General features: G+C 42.3%; 1 protein-coding gene across 1 annotated transcript in view; it reads left to right on the top strand.

Moving 5' to 3' along the window:
• Positions 1-288: 288 nt before the first annotated feature.
• Positions 289-27726, top strand: part of LOC144753068 (uncharacterized) — a 172238-nt gene continuing 144800 nt past the window's right edge. Inside the window, exon 1 of the mRNA XM_078640858.1 lies at positions 289-764. Within this exon, the coding sequence (XP_078496984.1) occupies positions 514-764 (251 nt within the window). The 5' untranslated portion in view covers positions 289-513. The remainder of the gene's footprint in view (positions 765-27726) is intronic.

Here is a 27726-nt window from a genome sequence, read left to right on the forward strand (position 1 = left end):
GGGGAGAAGGGTGTCTAAATCTGCAAGGGGGGGAGTGGGTGGAAAGGGGCGGTGCAGACGCAGAGTTCGCAGAGTTTCTTGTCACCTACCCCTGCTGCCTTCAGGATAGATACCCAGGGGTCACGAGGGCGCAGAAGGGGATAGCACTTGGGGAGAGGGCAGGGAGAGCTTCTAGGCACTGCAGCGCCCACACCCAGGCACTGCTGGTGCCCGATGCTGCCCACGGGCACTCTTTGCCAGCGCAGACACACTTCTGTGTTCCACACGCGCCTTCATGAGTTCACTGAATCGAAGCAAACATTTTTCCGGCACGTTGTGTTCTTAAACGAGAAGCCCCCCAATTGTCTGCGAGTGTTGGCCTAAAAATACTGCACTGAAACTAGTCCAAGCAGTGGCGAGTCACCCCTCCCTGGTCCAGCACCTTCTGAACACGCCCCTCAGCATGGATAGACCCTTTGCAGGTGGCGCGAGGCTGGGGGACGGGTGACAGGTGACAGGTGCCAGGCTGAGGCCATGAAGGCTTGGGCAGGAAGAGGGGGCATGGGAGAGGGGAAGACGATGCAGAAGACCCCATCGGTGGCGCTGGAAGCCCTCCTGCCACTGCTGCTGTCTTCGGACCCCGGCGAGGTTCTCCAAGCGGTGGAGGGCCTGCTGCGCGCCCTGCAGGAGGAGAGGGGCTGGTTGCTGCAGACCCTGCTGGGAGACCCCAAGTGCCAGCAGTACCTGGAGGCGCTGGGCCGCTTCCTGGGCGCCTCCGATGTCAGGTGAGTGAGGGCTCCTTTGCAGGCCTCTGCAGAAAGAAGGGTGGGTGGGAAGGTGGGTGGGTGTGAGGGGTTGGACGGGTGAATGGATGGATGGATGGATAGCAGTGTTGGATTAGGATAAAAAATCGACCTGGAACACCAAAAAAAAAGTGTCCCACATTTGTGTATTGCCTTCCGCAATGCTTCAGCAAAGTTTTATGAAAGAAAGGGGGTGGGGGGCATGCTTTATTCACTTCACGTAGATGCACAGATTAGTTTACACTGCTGAGCCACACATGAATGCAAGTGAGACCCCTTCTGCTCAGACCCCTGGGCCGCGTTTAATCAGCGTACATTAATGGGCCGGCCCAGCGAGAGAAAGGGAGTGATACCTCTGCCCATCTGCTTCTAGAAAGGCCACTCAGGCACCCATAGGGCCTCTGTTGGCATTGTACCTGCACAGACAGCCCCTAGGCTCCCAAAAAGGCAGCCCACAGCTGGAGCTCGGCTACCGGCCCTTCTGCCATTTCCCGAGTGCCCGCGTTACCGATCCTGATGATAGACGGATGGATGGATGGATGAATGGATGGATTTGCATGACTGCACGCATTTGTATGGTGTAGCACTGCCAACGAACATTGCCACTCTCTCGAAGGCAAGACGTATTTTCAGTTTTTTCTATTGGATTGAAAGTGCTGTTCGCCCGCATTTGGGGGCCTAATACCTACCTTGCCCTGGGTATAAATGATGTACTTTGTTCTCTTTATATTGAACGGTGTAAAAACTCGGTGCAGAATACGATAACATACCAAAGCCGTTGTGATGGAGATTCCAGTTGTCCAGTTGTAAATGATTTGAATGTAATGCCCATGGTCGCTGTAATGATGCTGAGGTGATGCTGAAGGTCAAAATTCGACTGGCTGGAAGAGCCCTGCTGCCCACTGGCACTCCCTCATTGTCTCTGACCACAGTTCAGAGTTCCAGCAGCCAGGGGACCTTGGCATAAAAGGACCTTCAATTTTGATGCATTTGATATTCGATGAATGGACATCGTCCAATGCCATGCACCAAAATAATTTGGCCAACGTATTACGTATCAACATATTGCGTAGAGAAGTATATATGCATAATTATAGGTTTACTATGCTTAACTCCACATAAAGGCTACTTGCCGCTATATGCCTTGGTGGTACAAGGATGTGACGTTAGAAACAGTAAATCTATGCTGGAGAAGTGTGGCTCAATGGTTAGAGCGGCAGACCCTGATGCAGAGGTCTAGCCCGGGACCAGGGTTCAATTCCCCGCCTCGGCGGGTCTTGGACTCAAAATTCCCCGGACCTGATAATTCTCGCCTCGGTGCCTATTCCAATCATGGAGTCCCACTCTGCAACTCTGGGCAATAGCTTGCTTAATCTCCACAACGGCCCCCACAACGCTAAGGATGCCTGGCCTCCACCTTGGGGGTGCCCAGGAGTGGACACCTCACAGGGAAAGCCAGGATGGGTTCCACAGCGGTATTCGTACAAGCGCCTTGAGACCCTTGCGGGTGAGTAGTGCGCTATACAAGTATCAATTTACATTTACTAACACAGAAAATATTTGAATCTTGATATTTAGGCCACAGTATTTTTATAGGATGATATTTAGTACTCAATATTCTTACATATAACACCGGCCATTAAAATGCCCTTGATGCCCTTGACATAGGATGGTTGACAGTTACGATGGCTCCATTTTCTTTGTCATTTCTCTCATCATTTGCTTTAAAAATGCCAGTGCCACATAATAGTGTTTTTCAGAGGGGTGATGTTAACCAGTCTCAAACCCTGCTCAAGAGAACTAGCAATATTTTTGCGCAAAAGTACAATACTGTTTCTCTTAAATGATAATACAGTGTACACTCCAGTAGCATCATTGCTTACCATTGGTTGGGTTTCTTGTCCCTCTCATTTGCCTGCTTCTTATTCGCCTCCCAGTTTGTCACTCTCATGTTTGTCTCGCCCATTGAGTATTGCCTCTTCACCCACCTCATTGATTGGCTAACTTCTGTGCTATGTCTGTTCACTTTTAGGGAACTTTTTAATTTTTTTTTATTTAAGCAGACCATGGGAAAGCATGTGTTTTCCATCTCTCCTTTGTGTGCTTCCCCCCTATCAAATTCCATGCTCGCGGCTGTGCTCTGTGGTTCGTCTATTGTTTTTACATTCATTATTATGCCTTCGTTTGCTTTTTTTCACACATCAACTATATTTATTTTTTTAATGTCTTTTTCTAATACTTTGTCATAGCCTTCTTATTAAATAGTAGCACACGGATGGACTGCTGTTTTCACACTGTTTCAACTGTATGGAGGGAATCCAGATGCTGCCTAATTAGCCAATCTGCAGCTAGGCAAGAGCTTCCCTCGTGGCTGGAAAGATGAGGGTGGACATGGAAACCAGTTGTGGGGAGGGCAGGGCCGAACACTGTCCTCTGGGGCTACGTATAATAAATGTCATGCCCTTATGCACAAGCACGTCTTGATATGCTTCCAGTGAGCCAGGACCATGTATAGAGTGAGAGAGATTGTGGCTTAGGATACATTTTTCTAATGCAGGCTAAGAGTAAAAAGTGTTTGGCGTGGGTGACTGGGCTTGGCAGTTGCATATGTAACAGGTTTTATACAATAGAAAAGAAAATGGAAAAGCAGTATACAATTTTCATGAAAGTGAAGATAGTTCTGAGGGTTAATGTACCTGTTGCAGAGAGAGAGGGCCGAATGTTTAGATCCTTGGCTATATGTTTTGCAGATCAGTGTTTTCAGAAGTGTTTCAGTTAGATCAACTAAATTAATCAGGACTATAACTCCCAGAATGTACTACATTATTACGCGAATCGAAGGGCTAGCGCACAACATCCTTGGTCACATGGGTTTATATGGTATCCTTGCTCACAGGTTTGGAATCTCTGCAGAGTCAAATGCAGGGTATTTTGGTTTTCTCCTCTCGTGTATGTCCATTCCAAAGAAAGTCGATTGCTTTTCATTGTGGTATTTGTAGTGGTGTTTCTTTTCCATGTAAATGCAGGGTTTTAAATATTGACATAACTGACATGAGACATGTCGAAATCTCTTTTTTTATTGAGGTATTCTTCTTTTCAATTCAGGTCAAAAGGTGCTCTTCCAAGCAAGGTTTTTAGGTTTCGCCTACTACACAGCGCATGCATTGTCCGTTATGAGATTTATTGTTAGTTTACATTGGGCTTGTAGCCCGCCCACTGCTTACCATTAGTTGGCTTCATAGTCACTCGTTTGCTTGCTTCTTATTTGTTTGCATGTGTTCACTTTCCTTTCTCTTCTTATGTTTGTCCCTCGACTGGAGCATGGGTACCGTACTGTGCCCTTATACTGCCCGCTTTATCAGGCGATATGTTTAAGCACTCCACAAGAGTGCATGTGTTTTCCAGCTGTCTGCCTAGCGTGCTTCTCTTCTCTTCCTTTCCCTGCACTGCTGTCTGTCACCCGTGGGTTCTCATATGCACCCTTCGTAGATTGCTCGACCTCACATGCCTCCCTGCAGTGCTTTCTTGCCCGTGTCCTTTTCTTCCCTCCAAGCTCAATGTTGCTCTCTCTTTCTCGGTGTGCAGTCATAATATCGAGTTGTTTATTTCGACTGGACAGAATATCGAGTAAAAAATATAGAATGGACATAATATCGACTAGACCTAATATAGACAACAAAAATATCGACTAAAATGGACATAATATCGAATCAAAAATATAGAATGGACATAATATCGACTAGACATAATCTAGACAACAAAAATATCGAATTTAAGGTAAGTTAATAATATTTTTAATTTTTTGTGTAATATTATTCTGTAGCGGTTGTGGGTTTATAGGGGAATAGGGTGGGAAGTAATTTAAATATAATTAATGAAATCTGTAATATAATAGTAATTGTTAATTAATTATTAATTGTTAATTAATTAAAATATAATTGGTAAATAATAATAATTGGTTAATTGATCAATAATTATATTTTCGTAAAATATTTTCTGTAGCGGGTTGTGGGTTTATAGGGGAATAGGGTGGGAAGTAATTTAAATATAATTAATTAAATCTGTAATATAATAGTAATTGTTAATTAATTATTAATTGTTAATTAAATAAAATATAATTGGTAATTAATAATAATTGATTAATTGATCAATAATTATATTTTCGTAAAATATTTTCTGTAGCGGGTTGTGGGTTTATAGGGGAATAGGGTGGGAAGTAATTTAAATTTAATTAATTAAATATGTAAATTAATAATAATTGTTAATTAATTATTATTTGGTAAATAATTAAAATATAATTGGTAATTATTAATATTTTAAGAATAAATAAATAATAATTAGTAAATTAATTTCTGTAGTGGGTTGTGAGTTTATAGGGGGATAGGGTGGGGAGTAATTTAATTATAACTAATTAAATATGTTAATTAATTAAATGTGTTAATTAATTAATAATTGACCATTAAATAAAATTTACTTCGTAAATAAAAGTAATTGGTTTTGGAAATTAAATTTAAGTTTTGGGTTTTTGGGTAAAGGGGTATTTTTAGGGTTCAGGGTCATTTTTGGGTTTTTGGGTAAAGGGGTATTTTTAGGGATCAGTGTCAGTTTTGGGTTTTTGGGTAAAGGGGTATTTTTAGGGTTCAGCGTCAGTTTTTAGTTTTTGGGTAAAGGGGTATTTTTAGTGTTCAGGGTCAGTTTTTAGTTTTTGGGTAAAGGGGTATTTTTAGGGTTCAGGGTCAGTTTTTAGTTTTTGGGTAAAGGTGTATTTTTAGGGTTCAGGGTCAGTTTTCAGTTTTTGGGTAAAGGGGTATTTTTAGGGTTCAGGGTCAGTTTTTAGTTTTTGGGTAAAGGGGTATTTTTAGGGTTCAGGGTCAGTTTTTAGTTTTTGGGTAAAGGGGTATTTTTAGGGTTCAGGGTCAGTTTTTAGTTTTTGGGTAAAGGGGTATTTTTAGGGTTCAGGGTCAGTTTTCAGTTTTTGGGTAAAGGGGTATTTTTAGGGTTCAGGGTCAGTTTTTAGTTTTTGGGTAAAGGGGTATTTTTAGGGTTCAGGGTCAGTTTTTAGTTTTTGGATAAAGGGGTATTTTTAGGGTTCAGGGTCAGTTTTTAGTTTTTGGGTAAAGGGGCATTTTTAGGGTTCAGGGTCAGTTTTGGGTTTTTGGGGTACAGGGGTACAGTGTAAAAATAAAGTAAAATTAAATTTAAATTAAATTAATTTCATGAAATGAAATGAAATTCAATTATATTATATTAATATGTTTATTTAATAATATGTTTTTATATATATATATATATGTATTATTTTTGGTGATATAATTTTTTTATTTATATTAATTATTTATTAATATTACATTTATTTAATAATTATTTCTAAGTTTATATTAAATATATTTATATATATTATTTTTAACTTAATTTTAAGACATTGAAAAAAATCGATATTTTGACAGTCTATATTTTTGTAAGTCGATATTTTGGAGTCGATATTTTAGTACTTACCTGTTTGAAGATAGGCAGTCGATATTTTGTCCCTCGATATTTTATCCTCGATATTTTTGACGTCGATATTATGTCAGTGATCCCTCTTTCTCGCCTGTTTGCTTTTCTCCCCCACCCTCCATGTTGCTCTCCGTATTACCCTTTTGGTCCCTCCCTTGCTCTCCATCTTGCTCCTTCTTATTACTTTCAGCCCCCCGTGCTGATTCAGGCTCCATCGGTTCCCCAGTTTCAGAAGAAAATTCAAATACTTATTATGCAAGAACCCTGCACAGATCAGAACACTAAATACCAAAGAGGTAAACCGTGATCTAAATCGCTGGTGGAATAAAGAAGCAGCAGTGCATTGGCTCTCGTCCACCCTGGAAGTGGCCAGGAATCCAAAGACAGTGCAATTCGTCCCAAGTTAGGTGGGAGACGTGTTTCCAGTCTTATTATTTTCACTTTCTTTTATCGTACTTGTAGCTTTGCTTTTTCCCTTGAACACCCATGAATATATGTACCAAAATGGAAAGATGTAATAACAGTAGTGTGCAAGCCTATAGCCAGAAGTATATTTTAGGAGGCATGGCCCTCAGCTGTGTCCAAACAGTAAAGCTCTGCTCTGTTCGTTTATTCTTTCCCAAATACTGGTTGTACTACTAAATATCAACCGCCCCCCCGAATATTGTGGTAGAAGAATATCAGCAACAGAATATCGATAGGTAAGTGCATATGGGAAATATAGATTTACTATTCCTAACTTCACATCTACATACCTTGAAGATATATATATCGTGTAGGTACATGTATTTAGAGTACGGTATAGAAAATTCGTACTTACATGTGTAATGGTACTTTGATATTCTGTGCCATCAATATTCGGGTATCGATATTCAGGGTGAACACTGTGTGATTCTATGTAGATGAATACACTGAGTTTTGTAAGTTATATATTAAAGCATACTCAGTCAACTTTCCACATTCCAACTTTAAATCCTATCAGTTAGATGGGATTTGAAGTAAAGGGAAATAAAGTTGTAAAGTAGGCTGGCTCACAACTTTGTGTATTTTCTAAGCTGTTCAAGCAAAGCTTCTGAAGTTTTTAAAAAAAATTAAGCTGTCCTCAGCTGAGAACCCCCCTCCCCCACCACACTCTTACCTCAGGTGGTGGATGTCCAGCCTGCACACTCAGCATTGTTTTGCTGGATGATGTCCTATGTGGGGCATTTTGCATCAGGAAATCATCACAGCAGAAAAGGCCAGAAAATATAAAAACCTTACATCAGGTGTAGTTACGAAATTTAATCTGCTTTGTAAAGTTTGGAGTTTCTTAATCCCAACCAACTTCGTAGGTTTAGTTTTAATATAACTCGCCACTAATTTAACCCCTTCCATGCTGATGACGGCCCCCGTCCGTCATGCATCACGGTGGGCGTGTGCTGATGACGGCTGGGGGTCGTCATGATCCCACCCACTCATTAAAACGGCCGCACAGGCGCAGAATTGCGGCCGCGCCCAAGGGGTTAAAGTAACTTTTCAGAGAGCTTGGAGCATATCCATCAGGAACATTTGGGAAAATAGTAGTGAACAGTGTGTTGTAAACATTTTAAGACTGCAACAATGGCTAAAAATAAAAAGAATATAGATGTACTTTTACAGCGCAAGTTGTGAACGTCCCACAATGACTTTCTGTATAAAGTTGTGACAATATAGGGATAGTTTGATTACATTGGATCAATAGCATCAGTCAAAACTGCATGGACTTGAAGCAGTCTCTGGCATACACCCCTCATAGTTACAGGCAGGATGTGTGAAATGTGTTGAATAAATCAATCAATGGATCAATCAATCAATCAGGTGTTTTATAAGTGCTGGTACTCACCTGTGAGAGTCTCAAAGCGCTAAAAAGGAGACCTTTGTTAGATATCGACCAGCAAGACAGGCAGGTATGGTAAAGAATAGGTGATTGTGTGAGCCTGGGATGGGTCCATTTGAAGCCTTTGGCCTGTTTGCATACACTAGTTCCATCTCCAGTTAGAGGAGCCATAGATGGGCAGGTAGCAACACTGCATCTAAAGCTCTGAGTGGTAGTTTCATGGCTTGCATCTAGGATCCTTCTCTGTGATAACCTCCCTCTTTGATGCTGCTTGTTTTCGCATACAGTGGACTCCATGCATAGAATCCTAAAGTGGTACTCTTTATGTGGCTATCTTTGCTTGGACGACCAATCACCTTCCCGATTGCTGAATGTAGAAAGCATGGGAGCCTGCCATGTGTACTAGAAATGGAAAATAATTACTTGCATATGGATTGGCCCTCTATTACTATAGGTGCAGATAAGTCAAGCTTCATGTTATGAAACAGTTAAGAGACTGCCATATTTAAATGTACACTAGAAAGCCAAATCACCTCCTTAATAGAACTTGAACGTCTCGGCAAGTAGGTTTCACTTTCCAGTGACTATACCAGCAAATGTAGACATGGCTGATATGCATTAAAAGAGAAGATGTCAGTGCTTGCCACCAACAGCAGATAGCAACAAATAACAAGGAGTGCCATTGCTTTTTTAATAACACATTTTATGGAATTTTGTTTGACTTTTAACAACAACATCCACAAGGCCACCGGGTCCTGGCCACATGGCAGCAATAGAGCACTCGTAAATGTGCAAATGGATTGCTGAGTTACACATTTGCAATAAGTATGACATATATCACTATTGCATCCCCGGTCTCAATCAATGAACCACATGTCCCCAGTCCAGACGCCTGCCCCCAGATTTGGTTGTATTTCTGGAGGACCCCTCGCCTTAAACACAAGTTTTCTCAGCACCACGCAGGAGTCCATGCCGCGGGTGCTCATGCATGCCTCCAGTGCTTCGCGAGGTCTTTCTTGGCCACCATATACGCTGTTGCAATCAAAGAACGGACTGCTCTGGTGTCACCCACTGTTTCCATAATACCCAGCAAGACTATCTTGAGATCGAGCACTAAGGGAATACCCACTACCCACCCAAAAGGGGTGCCATTGTTAAGCAATTTGCAAAACACAATGTCAATCAGATAGAAATGGTTAGAACTTATTAGCACTATAAAAAACATTATGCAATGTGATTCTTGGATCTTACACTAAAATACTTTTTAGAAAATAAAGTGCAAAATTGTGCATTGAAATTACATTGAATGAGTTGAATTGGCCAAAACATAGTCATGGTAAGCTATACAGTCCACTTAAAATCTTCAATCACCTTTTCTCCATGAGTAGTGAACTCTCATTTTGCTCCTTTAGGCTCTGTCTCTCTCTCTCTCTCTCTTGCCTTTTTCTACTTAATCTCCTTTCGTTCTGTGAATCTTCTCCCCTTTTGTAGAACCTCTTCTCTTTATCTTCTCTTCCATCTTTTCTGTACTTCAAAATATTTTGAATTCTTTCTCTAGCCCTCATCTCCATAGACCATGTTTGGCAACTGTTTCTCTTGGCTGTGCATGGCCATTAGCAGCAGCTCCCACCTGTCCTTGATCACTGTGCTTTTCACAGTTCCCCGGTCCCACAAATCTACCACCCATGCGGCTCACCGGAACTGAAGACGCCTCCCACAACCGCAGAACAAAGAAGTTAGTACAATGTGGCCATCATATCCCTGAAGCTGTTGTCAATTCTTGTAGGCCAGGAAATCAGGCTGCTTGGATTTGGTGGGTTTTATCTGTTTTAGTACAGACGACCCGTTGACATCCACCACCCCCTTCACAGTGGGGTGGAATTCATCAGGTCCTCCACAGTACTGTTAAAGACAAAGCTTCTTGTGAAAACACCAGAAACGTTCTCTTTTCCAACACTTTGCGTGTTAGGGGTGTGACAAGGGTGTTGCTGTGGGTGTCCACTTTTGCATTTCCAGATTTTCAAGCAATTATAAACCTGGAAATGCGGCAGAATGCTATGCCACCCCAGCGGTGGTGTAGCGAGGAGCAACAAGGAGAAATGTTTTCATTTCTCCTCGTTTTTTCCTCCTGTAATGCCTTCTGTATTCTACAGCATGCATTGGAATAGGAAATCACCTCAATTGATTGTTTTTGTGCAGGAAGGTGCCCTTTTCTGCTCAAAAACAATCTCCCAACGATGCAAGCATCCTTGCACTATGATACAATGGTGCCTGTGCCAGCTCATGGCAGCAGTTTATGCACCAGCACAGCAAACAGAGATGCGACATATTATTGTAAATATGTTGCATCCCTGTGCTTTGAAACTAACGCAGTGCAGAGCAGCAAAATGACTTGTGGCACAGCGCTCCGTTAGTTTCTTGTAAATAGGGCCCAAGGCACCTAGAGTAGTATAGGGTGGTGTGACTTGATTGGATCCCAATATCTTTTCTTATCCAGAATGACCTGAAACAACAAACATTGGCTAAATAAGACATGTTCCTCAAATTTCTGTGAAGGAAATTTCAGGAATCTGTGAGGATCTATAAAATTCCTGCCATCCAGTGTTCCCACACTCCTCCCAATAAAAATGCTACCACAATTGTTTAGCAAGTATTATGCATTTACTACATTAATTACTTAGGACCTCATAGCAGCAATTTATTTGCTATAGCCTTAAAATAGATAAAGATTAAAGCAGAATCTCAAAGGAGTCAATACACATTAAAAAAGTGGATTCATACTACGCAGATCTTAAATTTCTGTTAGTCAATGTCCCGCAGTACATTGACTAACAGAAAATGTTAGTCAATGTACTGCGGGGATGTCTACAGAGGTCAAATATAATACTGATGCTTTCAGCCTCAGTTGTCCTGATTATGGTTTCCACAATGTTTTGTTTCAAGGAGATACATTCTCAGCATGTTGACCCAGGCAGGGTTATGTAGATATTACACCATTTTTGAAAGACAGTCTGTGATCGCAGCCCTTTGTTACATGGCAGGCTATATTGGATCATTTCAGATTCACACTACTGCTAGTGAGGGTATTTGCAGCCCTCTGCAGCAGACACATTAACCCAACAAGCTATCTGGCTCCTGAAAACAAAATAAAGATGTCTAGAGTAGATATATTATGTCATCAGGCTATATTTCACAACAGGCCTGTGTAGGCTGTACGTATGTCAGTCAATTGTAAGTTGTAACTGACTTGTGAAACTGTCCCAGCATAATAGGCTAATCAAAGCACTTTGCAATAGTGGAATCTGGAGTTTCCTGGTTGAACATTGGTTCTGAATAGCTGGTAGGTTTAGGTAGTGAAAATTACTTATGTATCAGGAATAGGAAAGGTCATGAAAGTTGCTGGCTTTAGAACAACATGACTCAATGTCATCAATGTCCTGTACAGTTGTGCAGTCTTTTCACGCTAACATTTTGGTTTGACATGCCGTATATGAAAGGGGAGAAGGGAGTTCAGTGAATGCCCACTGACTCCTTGGCCTCTCAGTGGTGACTATGAACTAGTGTTGGTACTACCTTTTATATCAGCTCCTCACACAACACTGTTGTGTCCATCAGGGATCCATCATATCCCCTCTATTATTCAACATCTACCTAATCTCCTTACCTAAACACATTAAACTTCACCTGTTACAATTACGCAGATGACACACAAATCATATTAGAAATGGATGGGAGAGTCTGGAAGACCTCTACAGTTAAAAACTTGATGACTGCCTTCGGGCCATAAACCCATGGATGATGAATAACCATGTACAACGGAATAACTCAAAGACGGAGATTATGACCTGTGGACAGTGGCAAAACTACCATGGCCTAAGAAACAGGAGCCCCCTCCAAAAACTTTAAGAGGAGTAAAAAACCTAGGGGCAACAGTGGATTCAGACCTATAATTGATACTACATACTACAAAAGTCAAAGAAAGGGCCCTCTACTCAATGAAAACACCATGCCGCCTTCTCCCATACCTTGGATACTATTATGAACACTTAGGGCCTTTTTACGAGTTCGGCAGTCAATGGACCGCCGAACCCGTGGTGTCAGTCTGCAGACTGGCAGTCCGCCCACCCGCCGCTTTAGGACTGTGGCGGGTGGTCCACCGTGGGACGGCTGCTTCCACCAGGGATCCAGGGCCTCTGGAATTATTTTACTGGTGTGGCGTTTTTCACATAATTATGAATTTGCCTAATTTGTTGCATAATCTCCAAATTTTAACAAAATAATTCTTTGTAGCTGAAACAAATGAAACCTTTGCCCAGACATGCTTCATCATTGGGTCTCATCCTGGTACCTATACACCAGCATGGGCTCAATTATGTTTCAGGGAGCACTTACGAATATTATCTAATGGGGTCCTATATAATCAAAATAACTAAGGCACACCCCAGTTTCCTCTAATTTTGGGTATCTTTTGTATGGTATAAACTAATGTGTGCTGGAGTTCAATGGAGTTATTATCCCTACTCCTTTACAATGGTAGAAAATTGTTACCTACCTCATTAATATTAATTTACAGGTTGTTTGTGACTCTCCCTGCAAATGTATAATTTGTGACACAATGGAAAATAGCACTCCCATTCGTAAACCAAGAGATGCTATGCATGAGCTTGGAAAAATTGTAGCGGAGTCAAGAGATGAATACAATGATGACATTGTTGAGTCCATTGAAGTACTGAAATACTCCGTTTATGCATAGCGGCCAAGACTTAATTCTGGTTATGTGTGACATTTCCATGTTTTCAGAGTGATTATGTGTGACATTTCAATCTTTTATGTATATTAGACTCCTGTAAAAAATACTTACGCTCTTTCCTCAGGGCTGCCAATATTAGAACAGTTAAGGGGGCAAACCTCTACTGTTTTAAAGGTTTATCAAACAATTTAATTGGTTGCTGTTTAATTAACTAATTAATTAATTAGAATAATTAATAATACATTTAATTCATCAATTTTCTCAATTTGGCATATGCTTATTTACCCATGGTAAATTCTTAGCTGGAAGAAACTATACATTTTAACATGTGCTGTGCATTTTCTTTTACTTTAAATAAAAACATTTTTTTTCACTATATGACATAAACCTAAAATGTTAGCTATTCTTTTAATTATTCATTTAACAAACATATGTGTTTGTTTTGACTTGTCTTGCATATACGGTTATTGATTTGCACTAAATCCATACAATAAAGCATTACCACGACCACCTTATTTGTGACAATTAATGGTAAATTACGATGCCGTTTGGAAGGGCCCGGATCGGATTCGGGTTTGCCGAATCCGATTCGGAACCCTTGTTTCCAATTGAATTGTACACACTTCCCGAAGACCGATTATGATGCCCTTAAGCCATTACGATGACCGATTTGGACAGCCATTCTGAATCGGTTTCTCTAGAACGAATCAGCAGCCAGAATCTGTCATTGGGGGCCCCTAGCAGGCCCCACTTCACCCCAAAAAACGGTGTTGGATCTAGCCCTGATCTCTTGACTGGGTGAGAGTACTCTGCTTAATTCAGAGACTCTGTCCATCACCACCCCTTGTAAATTATTTTGTCCACCCTAAGCGTGGAAGGGTATACTCAGATGTGAGTCCCTTGCTCATTGCACCATCAGGATTCAAGCAAGCCGGGCCGAAGACGCCTGAAATGGCAGAAACCGGTCCCCGGAAGCTTGTTTCCTTCCCAGTGTAAGAATTGGCTTTTGTAGTCTGGTCTGCCCTGTTCCCATGATGCACTGGGCCAGGGACAGACTAATTTGCATACAGCCAGGTTCTGAAACTGGGATGGTGCAATGAGCTAAAAAACGGTGTTGGATCTAGCCCTGATCTCTTGACTGGGTGAGAGTACTCTGCTTAATTCAGAGACTCTGTCCATCACCACCCCTTGTTGTAAATTATTTTGTCCACCCTAAGCGTGGAAGGGTATACTCAGATGTGAGTCCCTTGCTCATTGCACCATCAGGATTCAAGCAAGCCGGGCCGAAGACGCCTGAAATGGCAGAAACCGGTCCCCGGAAGCTTGTTTCCTTCCCAGTGTAAGAATTGGCTTTTGTAGTCTGGTCTGCCCTGTTCCCATGATGCACTGGGCCAGGGACAGACTAATTTGCATACAGCCAGGTTCTGAAACTGGGATGGTGCAATGAGCTAAAAAACTGTGTTGGATCTAGCCCTGATCTCTTGACTGGGTGAGAGTACTCTGCTTAATTCAGAGACTCTGTCCATCACCACCCCTTGTTGTAAATTATTTTGTCCACCCTAAGCGTGGAAGGGTATACTCAGATGTGAGTCCCTTGCTCATTGCACCATCAGGATTCAAGCAAGCCGGGCCGAAGACGCCTGAAATGGCAGAAACCGGTCCCCGGAAGCTTGTTTCCTTCCCAGTGTAAGAATTGGCTTTTGTAGTCTGGTCTGCCCTGTTCCCATGATGCACTGGGCCAGGGACAGACTAATTTGCATACAGCCAGGTTCTGAAACTGGGATGGTGCAATGAGCTAAAAAACGGTGTTGGATCTAGCCCTGATCTCTTGACTGGGTGAGAGTACTCTGCTTAATTCAGAGACTCTGTCCATCACCACCCCTTGTTGTAAATTATTTTGTCCACCCTAAGCGTGGAAGGGTATACTCAGATGTGAGTCTCTTGCTCATTGCACCATCAGGATTCAAGCAAGCCGGGCCCAAGACGCCTGAAATGGCAGAAACCGGTCCCCGGAAGCTTGTTTCCTTCCCAGTGTAAGAATTGGCTTTTGTAGTCTGGTCTGCCCTGTTCCCATGATGCACTGGGCCAGGGACAGACTAATTTGCATACAGCCAGGTTCTGAAACTGGGATGGTGCAATGAGCTAAAAAACGGTGTTGGATCTAGCCCTGATCTCTTGACTGGGTGAGAGTACTCTGCTTAATTCAGAGACTCTGTCCATCACCACCCCTTGTTGTAAATTATTTTGTCCACCCTAAGCGTGGAAGGGTATACTCAGATGTGAGTCCCTTGCTCATTGCACCATCAGGATTCAAGCAAGCCGGGCCGAAGACGCCTGAAATGGCAGAAACCGGTCCCCGGAAGCTTGTTTCCTTCCCAGTGTAAGAATTGGCTTTTGTAGTCTGGTCTGCCCTGTTCCCATGATGCACTGGGCCAGGGACAGACTAATTTGCATACAGCCAGGTTCTGAAACTGGGATGGTGCAATGAGCTAAAAAATGGTGTTGGATCTAGCCCTGATCTCTTGACTGGGTGAGAGTACTCTGCTTAATTCAGAGACTCTGTCCATCACCACCCCTTGTTGTAAACCACTTCACCTAGGGCATTCCGAATCGGTGCCGTGGAGGTACCCAAGGGATCCCTCTTTCAGACCATGCACAGTGTGGCAGGCATTAAGGGGTACCCGCCACAGGGTGCACGATTTTCCCCAGCCACCCCTTTCTACAATGGGAGCCTGTGCTCTTGTTTGAAACACTGGCTCCCATTGATGTCAACAGGAGTCTGACCCAAATGTATCCGGAAGCATCCGGATACATCTAATTTGCTCAGTCAGACTCCCCCAATTCGCGCCGTTCGGAAAGCATTCCGGGTCAGTTTTTAGTTTTTGGGTAAAGGGGTATTTTTAGGGTTCAGGGTCAGTTTTTAGTTTTTGGGTAAAGGTGTATTTTTAGGGTTCAGGGTCAGTTTTCAGTTTTTGGGTAAAGGGGTATTTTTAGGGTTCAGGGTCAGTTTTTAGTTTTTGGGTAAAGGGGTATTTTTAGGGTTCAGGGTCAGTTTTTAGTTTTTGGGTAAAGGGGTATTTTTAGGGTTCAGGGTCAGTTTTTAGTTTTTGGGTAAAGGGGTATTTTTAGGGTTCAGGGTCAGTTTTCAGTTTTTGGGTAAAGGGGTATTTTTAGGGTTCAGGGTCAGTTTTTAGTTTTTGGGTAAAGGGGTATTTTTAGGGTTCAGGGTCAGTTTTTAGTTTTTGGATAAAGGGGTATTTTTAGGGTTCAGGGTCAGTTTTTAGTTTTTGGGTAAAGGGGCATTTTTAGGGTTCAGGGTCAGTTTTGGGTTTTTGGGGTACAGGGGTACAGTGTAAAAATAAAGTAAAATTAAATTTAAATTAAATTAATTTCATGAAATGAAATGAAATTCAATTATATTATATTAATATGTTTATTTAATAATATGTTTTTATATATATATATATATATATATGTATTATTTTTGGTGATATAATTTTTTTATTTATATTAATTATTTATTAATATTACATTTATTTAATAATTATTTCTAAGTTTATATTAAATATATTTATATATATTATTTTTAACTTAATTTTAAGACATTGAAAAAAATCGATATTTTGACAGTCTATATTTTTGTAAGTCGATATTTTGGAGTCGATATTTTAGTACTTACCTGTTTGAAGATAGGCAGTCGATATTTTGTCCCTCGATATTTTATCCTCGATATTTTTGACGTCGATATTATGTCAGTGATCCCTCTTTCTCGCCTGTTTGCTTTTCTCCCCCACCCTCCATGTTGCTCTCCGTATTACCCTTTTGGTCCCTCCCTTGCTCTCCATCTTGCTCCTTCTTATTACTTTCAGCCCCCCGTGCTGATTCAGGCTCCATCGGTTCCCCAGTTTCAGAAGAAAATTCAAATACTTATTATGCAAGAACCCTGCACAGATCAGAACACTAAATACCAAAGAGGTAAACCGTGATCTAAATCGCTGGTGGAATAAAGAAGCAGCAGTGCATTGGCTCTCGTCCACCCTGGAAGTGGCCAGGAATCCAAAGACAGTGCAATTCGTCCCAAGTTAGGTGGGAGACGTGTTTCCAGTCTTATTATTTTCACTTTCTTTTATCGTACTTGTAGCTTTGCTTTTTCCCTTGAACACCCATGAATATATGTACCAAAATGGAAAGATGTAATAACAGTAGTGTGCAAGCCTATAGCCAGAAGTATATTTTAGGAGGCATGGCCCTCAGCTGTGTCCAAACAGTAAAGCTCTGCTCTGTTCGTTTATTCTTTCCCAAATACTGGTTGTACTACTAAATATCAACCGCCCCCCCGAATATTGTGGTAGAAGAATATCAGCAACAGAATATCGATAGGTAAGTGCATATGGGAAATATAGATTTACTATTCCTAACTTCACATCTACATACCTTGAAGATATATATATCGTGTAGGTACATGTATTTAGAGTACGGTATAGAAAATTCGTACTTACATGTGTAATGGTACTTTGATATTCTGTGCCATCAATATTCGGGTATCGATATTCAGGGTGAACACTGTGTGATTCTATGTAGATGAATACACTGAGTTTTGTAAGTTATATATTAAAGCATACTCAGTCAACTTTCCACATTCCAACTTTAAATCCTATCAGTTAGATGGGATTTGAAGTAAAGGGAAATAAAGTTGTAAAGTAGGCTGGCTCACAACTTTGTGTATTTTCTAAGCTGTTCAAGCAAAGCTTCTGAAGTTTTTAAAAAATATTAAGCTGTCCTCAGCTGAGAACCCCCCTCCCCCACCACACTCTTACCTCAGGTGGTGGATGTCCAGCCTGCACACTCAGCATTGTTTTGCTGGATGATGTCCTATGTGGGGCATTTTGCATCAGGAAATCATCACAGCAGAAAAGGCCAGAAAATATAAAAACCTTACATCAGGTGTAGTTACGAAATTTAATCTGCTTTGTAAAGTTTGGAGTTTCTTAATCCCAACCAACTTCGTAGGTTTAGTTTTAATATAACTCGCCACTAATTTAACCCCTTCCATGCTGATGACGGCCCCCGTCCGTCATGCATCACGGTGGGCGTGTGCTGATGACGGCTGGGGGTCGTCATGATCCCACCCACTCATTAAAACGGCCGCACAGGCGCAGAATTGCGGCCGCGCCCAAGGGGTTAAAGTAACTTTTCAGAGAGCTTGGAGCATATCCATCAGGAACATTTGGGAAAATAGTAGTGAACAGTGTGTTGTAAACATTTTAAGACTGCAACAATGGCTAAAAATAAAAAGAATATAGATGTACTTTTACAGCGCAAGTTGTGAACGTCCCACAATGACTTTCTGTATAAAGTTGTGACAATATAGGGATAGTTTGATTACATTGGATCAATAGCATCAGTCAAAACTGCATGGACTTGAAGCAGTCTCTGGCATACACCCCTCATAGTTACAGGCAGGATGTGTGAAATGTGTTGAATAAATCAATCAATGGATCAATCAATCAATCAGGTGTTTTATAAGTGCTGGTACTCACCTGTGAGAGTCTCAAAGCGCTAAAAAGGAGACCTTTGTTAGATATCGACCAGCAAGACAGGCAGGTATGGTAAAGAATAGGTGATTGTGTGAGCCTGGGATGGGTCCATTTGAAGCCTTTGGCCTGTTTGCATACACTAGTTCCATCTCCAGTTAGAGGAGCCATAGATGGGCAGGTAGCAACACTGCATCTAAAGCTCTGAGTGGTAGTTTCATGGCTTGCATCTAGGATCCTTCTCTGTGATAACCTCCCTCTTTGATGCTGCTTGTTTTCGCATACAGTGGACTCCATGCATAGAATCCTAAAGTGGTACTCTTTATGTGGCTATCTTTGCTTGGACGACCAATCACCTTCCCGATTGCTGAATGTAGAAAGCATGGGAGCCTGCCATGTGTACTAGAAATGGAAAATAATTACTTGCATATGGATTGGCCCTCTATTACTATAGGTGCAGATAAGTCAAGCTTCATGTTATGAAACAGTTAAGAGACTGCCATATTTAAATGTACACTAGAAAGCCAAATCACCTCCTTAATAGAACTTGAACGTCTCGGCAAGTAGGTTTCACTTTCCAGTGACTATACCAGCAAATGTAGACATGGCTGATATGCATTAAAAGAGAAGATGTCAGTGCTTGCCACCAACAGCAGATAGCAACAAATAACAAGGAGTGCCATTGCTTTTTTAATAACACATTTTATGGAATTTTGTTTGACTTTTAACAACAACATCCACAAGGCCACCGGGTCCTGGCCACATGGCAGCAATAGAGCACTCGTAAATGTGCAAATGGATTGCTGAGTTACACATTTGCAATAAGTATGACATATATCACTATTGCATCCCCGGTCTCAATCAATGAACCACATGTCCCCAGTCCAGACGCCTGCCCCCAGATTTGGTTGTATTTCTGGAGGACCCCTCGCCTTAAACACAAGTTTTCTCAGCACCACGCAGGAGTCCATGCCGCGGGTGCTCATGCATGCCTCCAGTGCTTCGCGAGGTCTTTCTTGGCCACCATATACGCTGTTGCAATCAAAGAACGGACTGCTCTGGTGTCACCCACTGTTTCCATAATACCCAGCAAGACTATCTTGAGATCGAGCACTAAGGGAATACCCACTACCCACCCAAAAGGGGTGCCATTGTTAAGCAATTTGCAAAACACAATGTCAATCAGATAGAAATGGTTAGAACTTATTAGCACTATAAAAAACATTATGCAATGTGATTCTTGGATCTTACACTAAAATACTTTTTAGAAAATAAAGTGCAAAATTGTGCATTGAAATTACATTGAATGAGTTGAATTGGCCAAAACATAGTCATGGTAAGCTATACAGTCCACTTAAAATCTTCAATCACCTTTTCTCCATGAGTAGTGAACTCTCATTTTGCTCCTTTAGGCTCTGTCTCTCTCTCTCTCTCTCTTGCCTTTTTCTACTTAATCTCCTTTCGTTCTGTGAATCTTCTCCCCTTTTGTAGAACCTCTTCTCTTTATCTTCTCTTCCATCTTTTCTGTACTTCAAAATATTTTGAATTCTTTCTCTAGCCCTCATCTCCATAGACCATGTTTGGCAACTGTTTCTCTTGGCTGTGCATGGCCATTAGCAGCAGCTCCCACCTGTCCTTGATCACTGTGCTTTTCACAGTTCCCCGGTCCCACAAATCTACCACCCATGCGGCTCACCGGAACTGAAGACGCCTCCCACAACCGCAGAACAAAGAAGTTAGTACAATGTGGCCATCATATCCCTGAAGCTGTTGTCAATTCTTGTAGGCCAGGAAATCAGGCTGCTTGGATTTGGTGGGTTTTATCTGTTTTAGTACAGACGACCCGTTGACATCCACCACCCCCTTCACAGTGGGGTGGAATTCATCAGGTCCTCCACAGTACTGTTAAAGACAAAGCTTCTTGTGAAAACACCAGAAACGTTCTCTTTTCCAACACTTTGCGTGTTAGGGGTGTGACAAGGGTGTTGCTGTGGGTGTCCACTTTTGCATTTCCAGATTTTCAAGCAATTATAAACCTGGAAATGCGGCAGAATGCTATGCCACCCCAGCGGTGGTGTAGCGAGGAGCAACAAGGAGAAATGTTTTCATTTCTCCTCGTTTTTTCCTCCTGTAATGCCTTCTGTATTCTACAGCATGCATTGGAATAGGAAATCACCTCAATTGATTGTTTTTGTGCAGGAAGGTGCCCTTTTCTGCTCAAAAACAATCTCCCAACGATGCAAGCATCCTTGCACTATGATACAATGGTGCCTGTGCCAGCTCATGGCAGCAGTTTATGCACCAGCACAGCAAACAGAGATGCGACATATTATTGTAAATATGTTGCATCCCTGTGCTTTGAAACTAACGCAGTGCAGAGCAGCAAAATGACTTGTGGCACAGCGCTCCGTTAGTTTCTTGTAAATAGGGCCCAAGGCACCTAGAGTAGTATAGGGTGGTGTGACTTGATTGGATCCCAATATCTTTTCTTATCCAGAATGACCTGAAACAACAAACATTGGCTAAATAAGACATGTTCCTCAAATTTCTGTGAAGGAAATTTCAGGAATCTGTGAGGATCTATAAAATTCCTGCCATCCAGTGTTCCCACACTCCTCCCAATAAAAATGCTACCACAATTGTTTAGCAAGTATTATGCATTTACTACATTAATTACTTAGGACCTCATAGCAGCAATTTATTTGCTATAGCCTTAAAATAGATAAAGATTAAAGCAGAATCTCAAAGGAGTCAATACACATTAAAAAAGTGGATTCATACTACGCAGATCTTAAATTTCTGTTAGTCAATGTCCCGCAGTACATTGACTAACAGAAAATGTTAGTCAATGTACTGCGGGGATGTCTACAGAGGTCAAATATAATACTGATGCTTTCAGCCTCAGTTGTCCTGATTATGGTTTCCACAATGTTTTGTTTCAAGGAGATACATTCTCAGCATGTTGACCCAGGCAGGGTTATGTAGATATTACACCATTTTTGAAAGACAGTCTGTGATCGCAGCCCTTTGTTACATGGCAGGCTATATTGGATCATTTCAGATTCACACTACTGCTAGTGAGGGTATTTGCAGCCCTCTGCAGCAGACACATTAACCCAACAAGCTATCTGGCTCCTGAAAACAAAATAAAGATGTCTAGAGTAGATATATTATGTCATCAGGCTATATTTCACAACAGGCCTGTGTAGGCTGTACGTATGTCAGTCAATTGTAAGTTGTAACTGACTTGTGAAACTGTCCCAGCATAATAGGCTAATCAAAGCACTTTGCAATAGTGGAATCTGGAGTTTCCTGGTTGAACATTGGTTCTGAATAGCTGGTAGGTTTAGGTAGTGAAAATTACTTATGTATCAGGAATAGGAAAGGTCATGAAAGTTGCTGGCTTTAGAACAACATGACTCAATGTCATCAATGTCCTGTACAGTTGTGCAGTCTTTTCACGCTAACATTTTGGTTTGACATGCCGTATATGAAAGGGGAGAAGGGAGTTCAGTGAATGCCCACTGACTCCTTGGCCTCTCAGTGGTGACTATGAACTAGTGTTGGTACTACCTTTTATATCAGCTCCTCACACAACACTGTTGTGTCCATCAGGGATCCATCATATCCCCTCTATTATTCAACATCTACCTAATCTCCTTACCTAAACACATTAAACTTCACCTGTTACAATTACGCAGATGACACACAAATCATATTAGAAATGGATGGGAGAGTCTGGAAGACCTCTACAGTTAAAAACTTGATGACTGCCTTCGGGCCATAAACCCATGGATGATGAATAACCATGTACAACGGAATAACTCAAAGACGGAGATTATGACCTGTGGACAGTGGCAAAACTACCATGGCCTAAGAAACAGGAGCCCCCTCCAAAAACTTTAAGAGGAGTAAAAAACCTAGGGGCAACAGTGGATTCAGACCTATAATTGATACTACATACTACAAAAGTCAAAGAAAGGGCCCTCTACTCAATGAAAACACCATGCCGCCTTCTCCCATACCTTGGATACTATTATGAACACTTAGGGCCTTTTTACGAGTTCGGCAGTCAATGGACCGCCGAACCCGTGGTGTCAGTCTGCAGACTGGCAGTCCGCCCACCCGCCGCTTTAGGACTGTGGCGGGTGGTCCACCGTGGGACGGCTGCTTCCACCAGGGATCCAGGGCCTCTGGAATTATTTTACTGGTGTGGCGTTTTTCACATAATTATGAATTTGCCTAATTTGTTGCATAATCTCCAAATTTTAACAAAATAATTCTTTGTAGCTGAAACAAATGAAACCTTTGCCCAGACATGCTTCATCATTGGGTCTCATCCTGGTACCTATACACCAGCATGGGCTCAATTATGTTTCAGGGAGCACTTACGAATATTATCTAATGGGGTCCTATATAATCAAAATAACTAAGGCACACCCCAGTTTCCTCTAATTTTGGGTATCTTTTGTATGGTATAAACTAATGTGTGCTGGAGTTCAATGGAGTTATTATCCCTACTCCTTTACAATGGTAGAAAATTGTTACCTACCTCATTAATATTAATTTACAGGTTGTTTGTGACTCTCCCTGCAAATGTATAATTTGTGACACAATGGAAAATAGCACTCCCATTCGTAAACCAAGAGATGCTATGCATGAGCTTGGAAAAATTGTAGCGGAGTCAAGAGATGAATACAATGATGACATTGTTGAGTCCATTGAAGTACTGAAATACTCCGTTTATGCATAGCGGCCAAGACTTAATTCTGGTTATGTGTGACATTTCCATGTTTTCAGAGTGATTATGTGTGACATTTCAATCTTTTATGTATATTAGACTCCTGTAAAAAATACTTACGCTCTTTCCTCAGGGCTGCCAATATTAGAACAGTTAAGGGGGCAAACCTCTACTGTTTTAAAGGTTTATCAAACAATTTAATTGGTTGCTGTTTAATTAACTAATTAATTAATTAGAATAATTAATAATACATTTAATTCATCAATTTTCTCAATTTGGCATATGCTTATTTACCCATGGTAAATTCTTAGCTGGAAGAAACTATACATTTTAACATGTGCTGTGCATTTTCTTTTACTTTAAATAAAAACATTTTTTTTCACTATATGACATAAACCTAAAATGTTAGCTATTCTTTTAATTATTCATTTAACAAACATATGTGTTTGTTTTGACTTGTCTTGCATATACGGTTATTGATTTGCACTAAATCCATACAATAAAGCATTACCACGACCACCTTATTTGTGACAATTAATGGTAAATTACGATGCCGTTTGGAAGGGCCCGGATCGGATTCGGGTTTGCCGAATCCGATTCGGAACCCTTGTTTCCAATTGAATTGTACACACTTCCCGAAGACCGATTATGATGCCCTTAAGCCATTACGATGACCGATTTGGACAGCCATTCTGAATCGGTTTCTCTAGAACGAATCAGCAGCCAGAATCTGTCATTGGGGGCCCCTAGCAGGCCCCACTTCACCCCAAAAAACGGTGTTGGATCTAGCCCTGATCTCTTGACTGGGTGAGAGTACTCTGCTTAATTCAGAGACTCTGTCCATCACCACCCCTTGTTGTAAATTATTTTGTCCACCCTAAGCGTGGAAGGGTATACTCAGATGTGAGTCCCTTGCTCATTGCACCATCAGGATTCAAGCAAGCCGGGCCGAAGACGCCTGAAATGGCAGAAACCGGTCCCCGGAAGCTTGTTTCCTTCCCAGTGTAAGAATTGGCTTTTGTAGTCTGGTCTGCCCTGTTCCCATGATGCACTGGGCCAGGGACAGACTAATTTGCATACAGCCAGGTTCTGAAACTGGGATGGTGCAATGAGCTAAAAAACGGTGTTGGATCTAGCCCTGATCTCTTGACTGGGTGAGAGTACTCTGCTTAATTCAGAGACTCTGTCCATCACCACCCCTTGTTGTAAATTATTTTGTCCACCCTAAGCGTGGAAGGGTATACTCAGATGTGAGTCCCTTGCTCATTGCACCATCAGGATTCAAGCAAGCCGGGCCGAAGACGCCTGAAATGGCAGAAACCGGTCCCCGGAAGCTTGTTTCCTTCCCAGTGTAAGAATTGGCTTTTGTAGTCTGGTCTGCCATGTTCCCATGATGCACTGGGCCAGGGACAGACTAATTTGCATACAGCCAGGTTCTGAAACTGGGATGGTGCAATGAGCTAAAAAACTGTGTTGGATCTAGCCCTGATCTCTTGACTGGGTGAGAGTACTCTGCTTAATTCAGAGACTCTGTCCATCACCACCCCTTGTTGTAAATTATTTTGTCCACCCTAAGCGTGGAAGGGTATACTCAGATGTGAGTCCCTTGCTCATTGCACCATCAGGATTCAAGCAAGCCGGGCCGAAGACGCCTGAAATGGCAGAAACCGGTCCCCAGAAGCTTGTTTCCTTCCCAGTGTAAGAATTGGCTTTTGTAGTCTGGTCTGCCCTGTTCCCATGATGCACTGGGCCAGGGACAGACTAATTTGCATACAGCCAGGTTCTGAAACTGGGATGGTGCAATGAGCTAAAAAACGGTGTTGGATCTAGCCCTGATCTCTTGACTGGGTGAGAGTACTCTGCTTAATTCAGAGACTCTGTCCATCACCACCCCTTGTTGTAAATTATTTTGTCCACCCTAAGCGTGGAAGGGTATACTCAGATGTGAGTCTCTTGCTCATTGCACCATCAGGATTCAAGCAAGCCGGGCCCAAGACGCCTGAAATGGCAGAAACCGGTCCCCGGAAGCTTGTTTCCTTCCCAGTGTAAGAATTGGCTTTTGTAGTCTGGTCTGCCCTGTTCCCATGATGCACTGGGCCAGGGACAGACTAATTTGCATACAGCCAGGTTCTGAAACTGGGATGGTGCAATGAGCTAAAAAACGGTGTTGGATCTAGCCCTGATCTCTTGACTGGGTGAGAGTACTCTGCTTAATTCAGAGACTCTGTCCATCACCACCCCTTGTTGTAAATTATTTTGTCCACCCTAAGCTTGGAAGGGTATACTCAGATGTGAGTCCCTTGCTCATTGCACCATCAGGATTCAAGCAAGCCGGGCCGAAGACGCCTGAAATGGCAGAAACCGGTCCCCGGAAGCTTGTTTCCTTCCCAGTGTAAGAATTGGCTTTTGTAGTCTGGTCTGCCCTGTTCCCATGATGCACTGGGCCAGGGACAGACTAATTTGCATACAGCCAGGTTCTGAAACTGGGATGGTGCAATGAGCTAAAAAACGGTGTTGGATCTAGCCCTGATCTCTTGACTGGGTGAGAGTACTCTGCTTAATTCAGAGACTCTGTCCATCACCACCCCTTGTTGTAAATTATTTTGTCCACCCTAAGCGTGGAAGGGTATACTCAGATGTGAGTCTCTTGCTCATTGCACCATCAGGATTCAAGCAAGCCGGGCCCAAGACGCCTGAAATGGCAGAAACCGGTCCCCGGAAGCTTGTTTCCTTCCCAGTGTAAGAATTGGCTTTTGTAGTCTGGTCTGCCCTGTTCCCATGATGCACTGGGCCAGGGACAGACTAATTTGCATACAGCCAGGTTCTGAAACTGGGATGGTGCAATGAGCTAAAAAACGGTGTTGGATCTAGCCCTGATCTCTTGACTGGGTGAGAGTACTCTGCTTAATTCAGAGACTCTGTCCATCACCACCCCTTGTTGTAAATTATTTTGTCCACCCTAAGCGTGGAAGGGTATACTCAGATGTGAGTCCCTTGCTCATTGCACCATCAGGATTCAAGCAAGCCGGGCCGAAGACGCCTGAAATGGCAGAAACCGGTCCCCGGAAGCTTGTTTCCTTCCCAGTGTAAGAATTGGCTTTTGTAGTCTGGTCTGCCCTGTTCCCATGATGCACTGGGCCAGGGACAGACTAATTTGCATACAGCCAGGTTCTGAAACTGGGATGGTGCAATGAGCTAAAAAATGGTGTTGGATCTAGCCCTGATCTCTTGACTGGGTGAGAGTACTCTGCTTAATTCAGAGACTCTGTCCATCACCACCCCTTGTTGTAAACCACTTCACCTAGGGCATTCCGAATCGGTGCCGTGGAGGTACCCAAGGGATCCCTCTTTCAGACCATGCACAGTGTGGCAGGCATTAAGGGGTACCCGCCACAGGGTGCACGATTTTCCCCAGCCACCCCTTTCTACAATGGGAGCCTGTGCTCTTGTTTGAAACACTGGCTCCCATTGATGTCAACAGGAGTCTGACCCAAATGTATCCGGAAGCATCCGGATACATCTAATTTGCTCAGTCAGACTCCCCCAATTCGCGCCGTTCGGAAAGCATTCCGGGACTGATTCGGTAGAAATGCTTTCCAGACAAGATTGTAAACGGCGCCTGTGAGTGACACTTTTTTCACGGGTAGGACAGAGTAGTTCTGTTCATGTCAACAGATATAATTCACTAGGCTCAACTTTCTGCACTGCAAAGAGCCTTAGAAAAGCTACAACGCTCCTGAAGTGATAATAAACAAGGTCACTCTCCTACTTTTTTTTTCTAGATTATCCCAGAAATGTTTGCCGCATTGTAGTAAATAATATTCAAGTGATTTAGGTCAATTTGTTATCCATATTGGGAAAGATGGGATGCTGCAAATAGCTCAGGCACTGTATCCCTTATGCAGCTGTGCATGCTACGAACTGTGGGGCTGATTTTGATGTCGGGTGGACCGCCACCTACAGGCCATCGGTGGCGGTCCCACTGACAGACAACCCTTCGTTCTGACCGCCACATTATGATGCAGGCGATCAGACTGAAACCATCTACGAACCCGTTGGGGTGGCGGTCGGAATCGTTTCTCTTGAATAGCGGCGGTGCCGCTGTTGGGATTACAATGTGTTAAAGAGCACATTTTCTGACCGCCAGCACGGCAGTCGAATCCCAAGTCTGATCGCCCGCCGTCATAATCAGGGCCAGTGTCTTTGTGGAAGTGCCATTTAGTAGGTAGCATTTGTTTGAAGGGGTAGTGAACAATGCAGCTTTATAAATATGTTTACCTTTAGTAATGCTAATTAGAAAACTGTAATCACATTTAATGAAGCACAGCCCAAAACAAGCTAAGAAGCGGGAGTCCAAGAACTTTAATGCAGCCAGCCAAACAGGCATTAGGTTTGGCCAAAATATCAAGTTTAAAATATTGGGAGACAGAAATATCAGAAATTAAAAATTATGACAAGCAAATTTTGTGGGGCACAAATATTGTTGACTAGAATATTGTTTTTTTAGGTAAGTAATATCGTTATAAATATTGTCAATGTCATTAATATCGTTTTCAGTAATATAGTGG

The sequence above is a fragment of the Lissotriton helveticus genome, chromosome 5_1 (assembly GCF_964261635.1).
Source record: "Lissotriton helveticus chromosome 5_1, aLisHel1.1, whole genome shotgun sequence".
Classification (NCBI taxonomy): domain Eukaryota; kingdom Metazoa; phylum Chordata; class Amphibia; order Caudata; family Salamandridae; genus Lissotriton; species Lissotriton helveticus.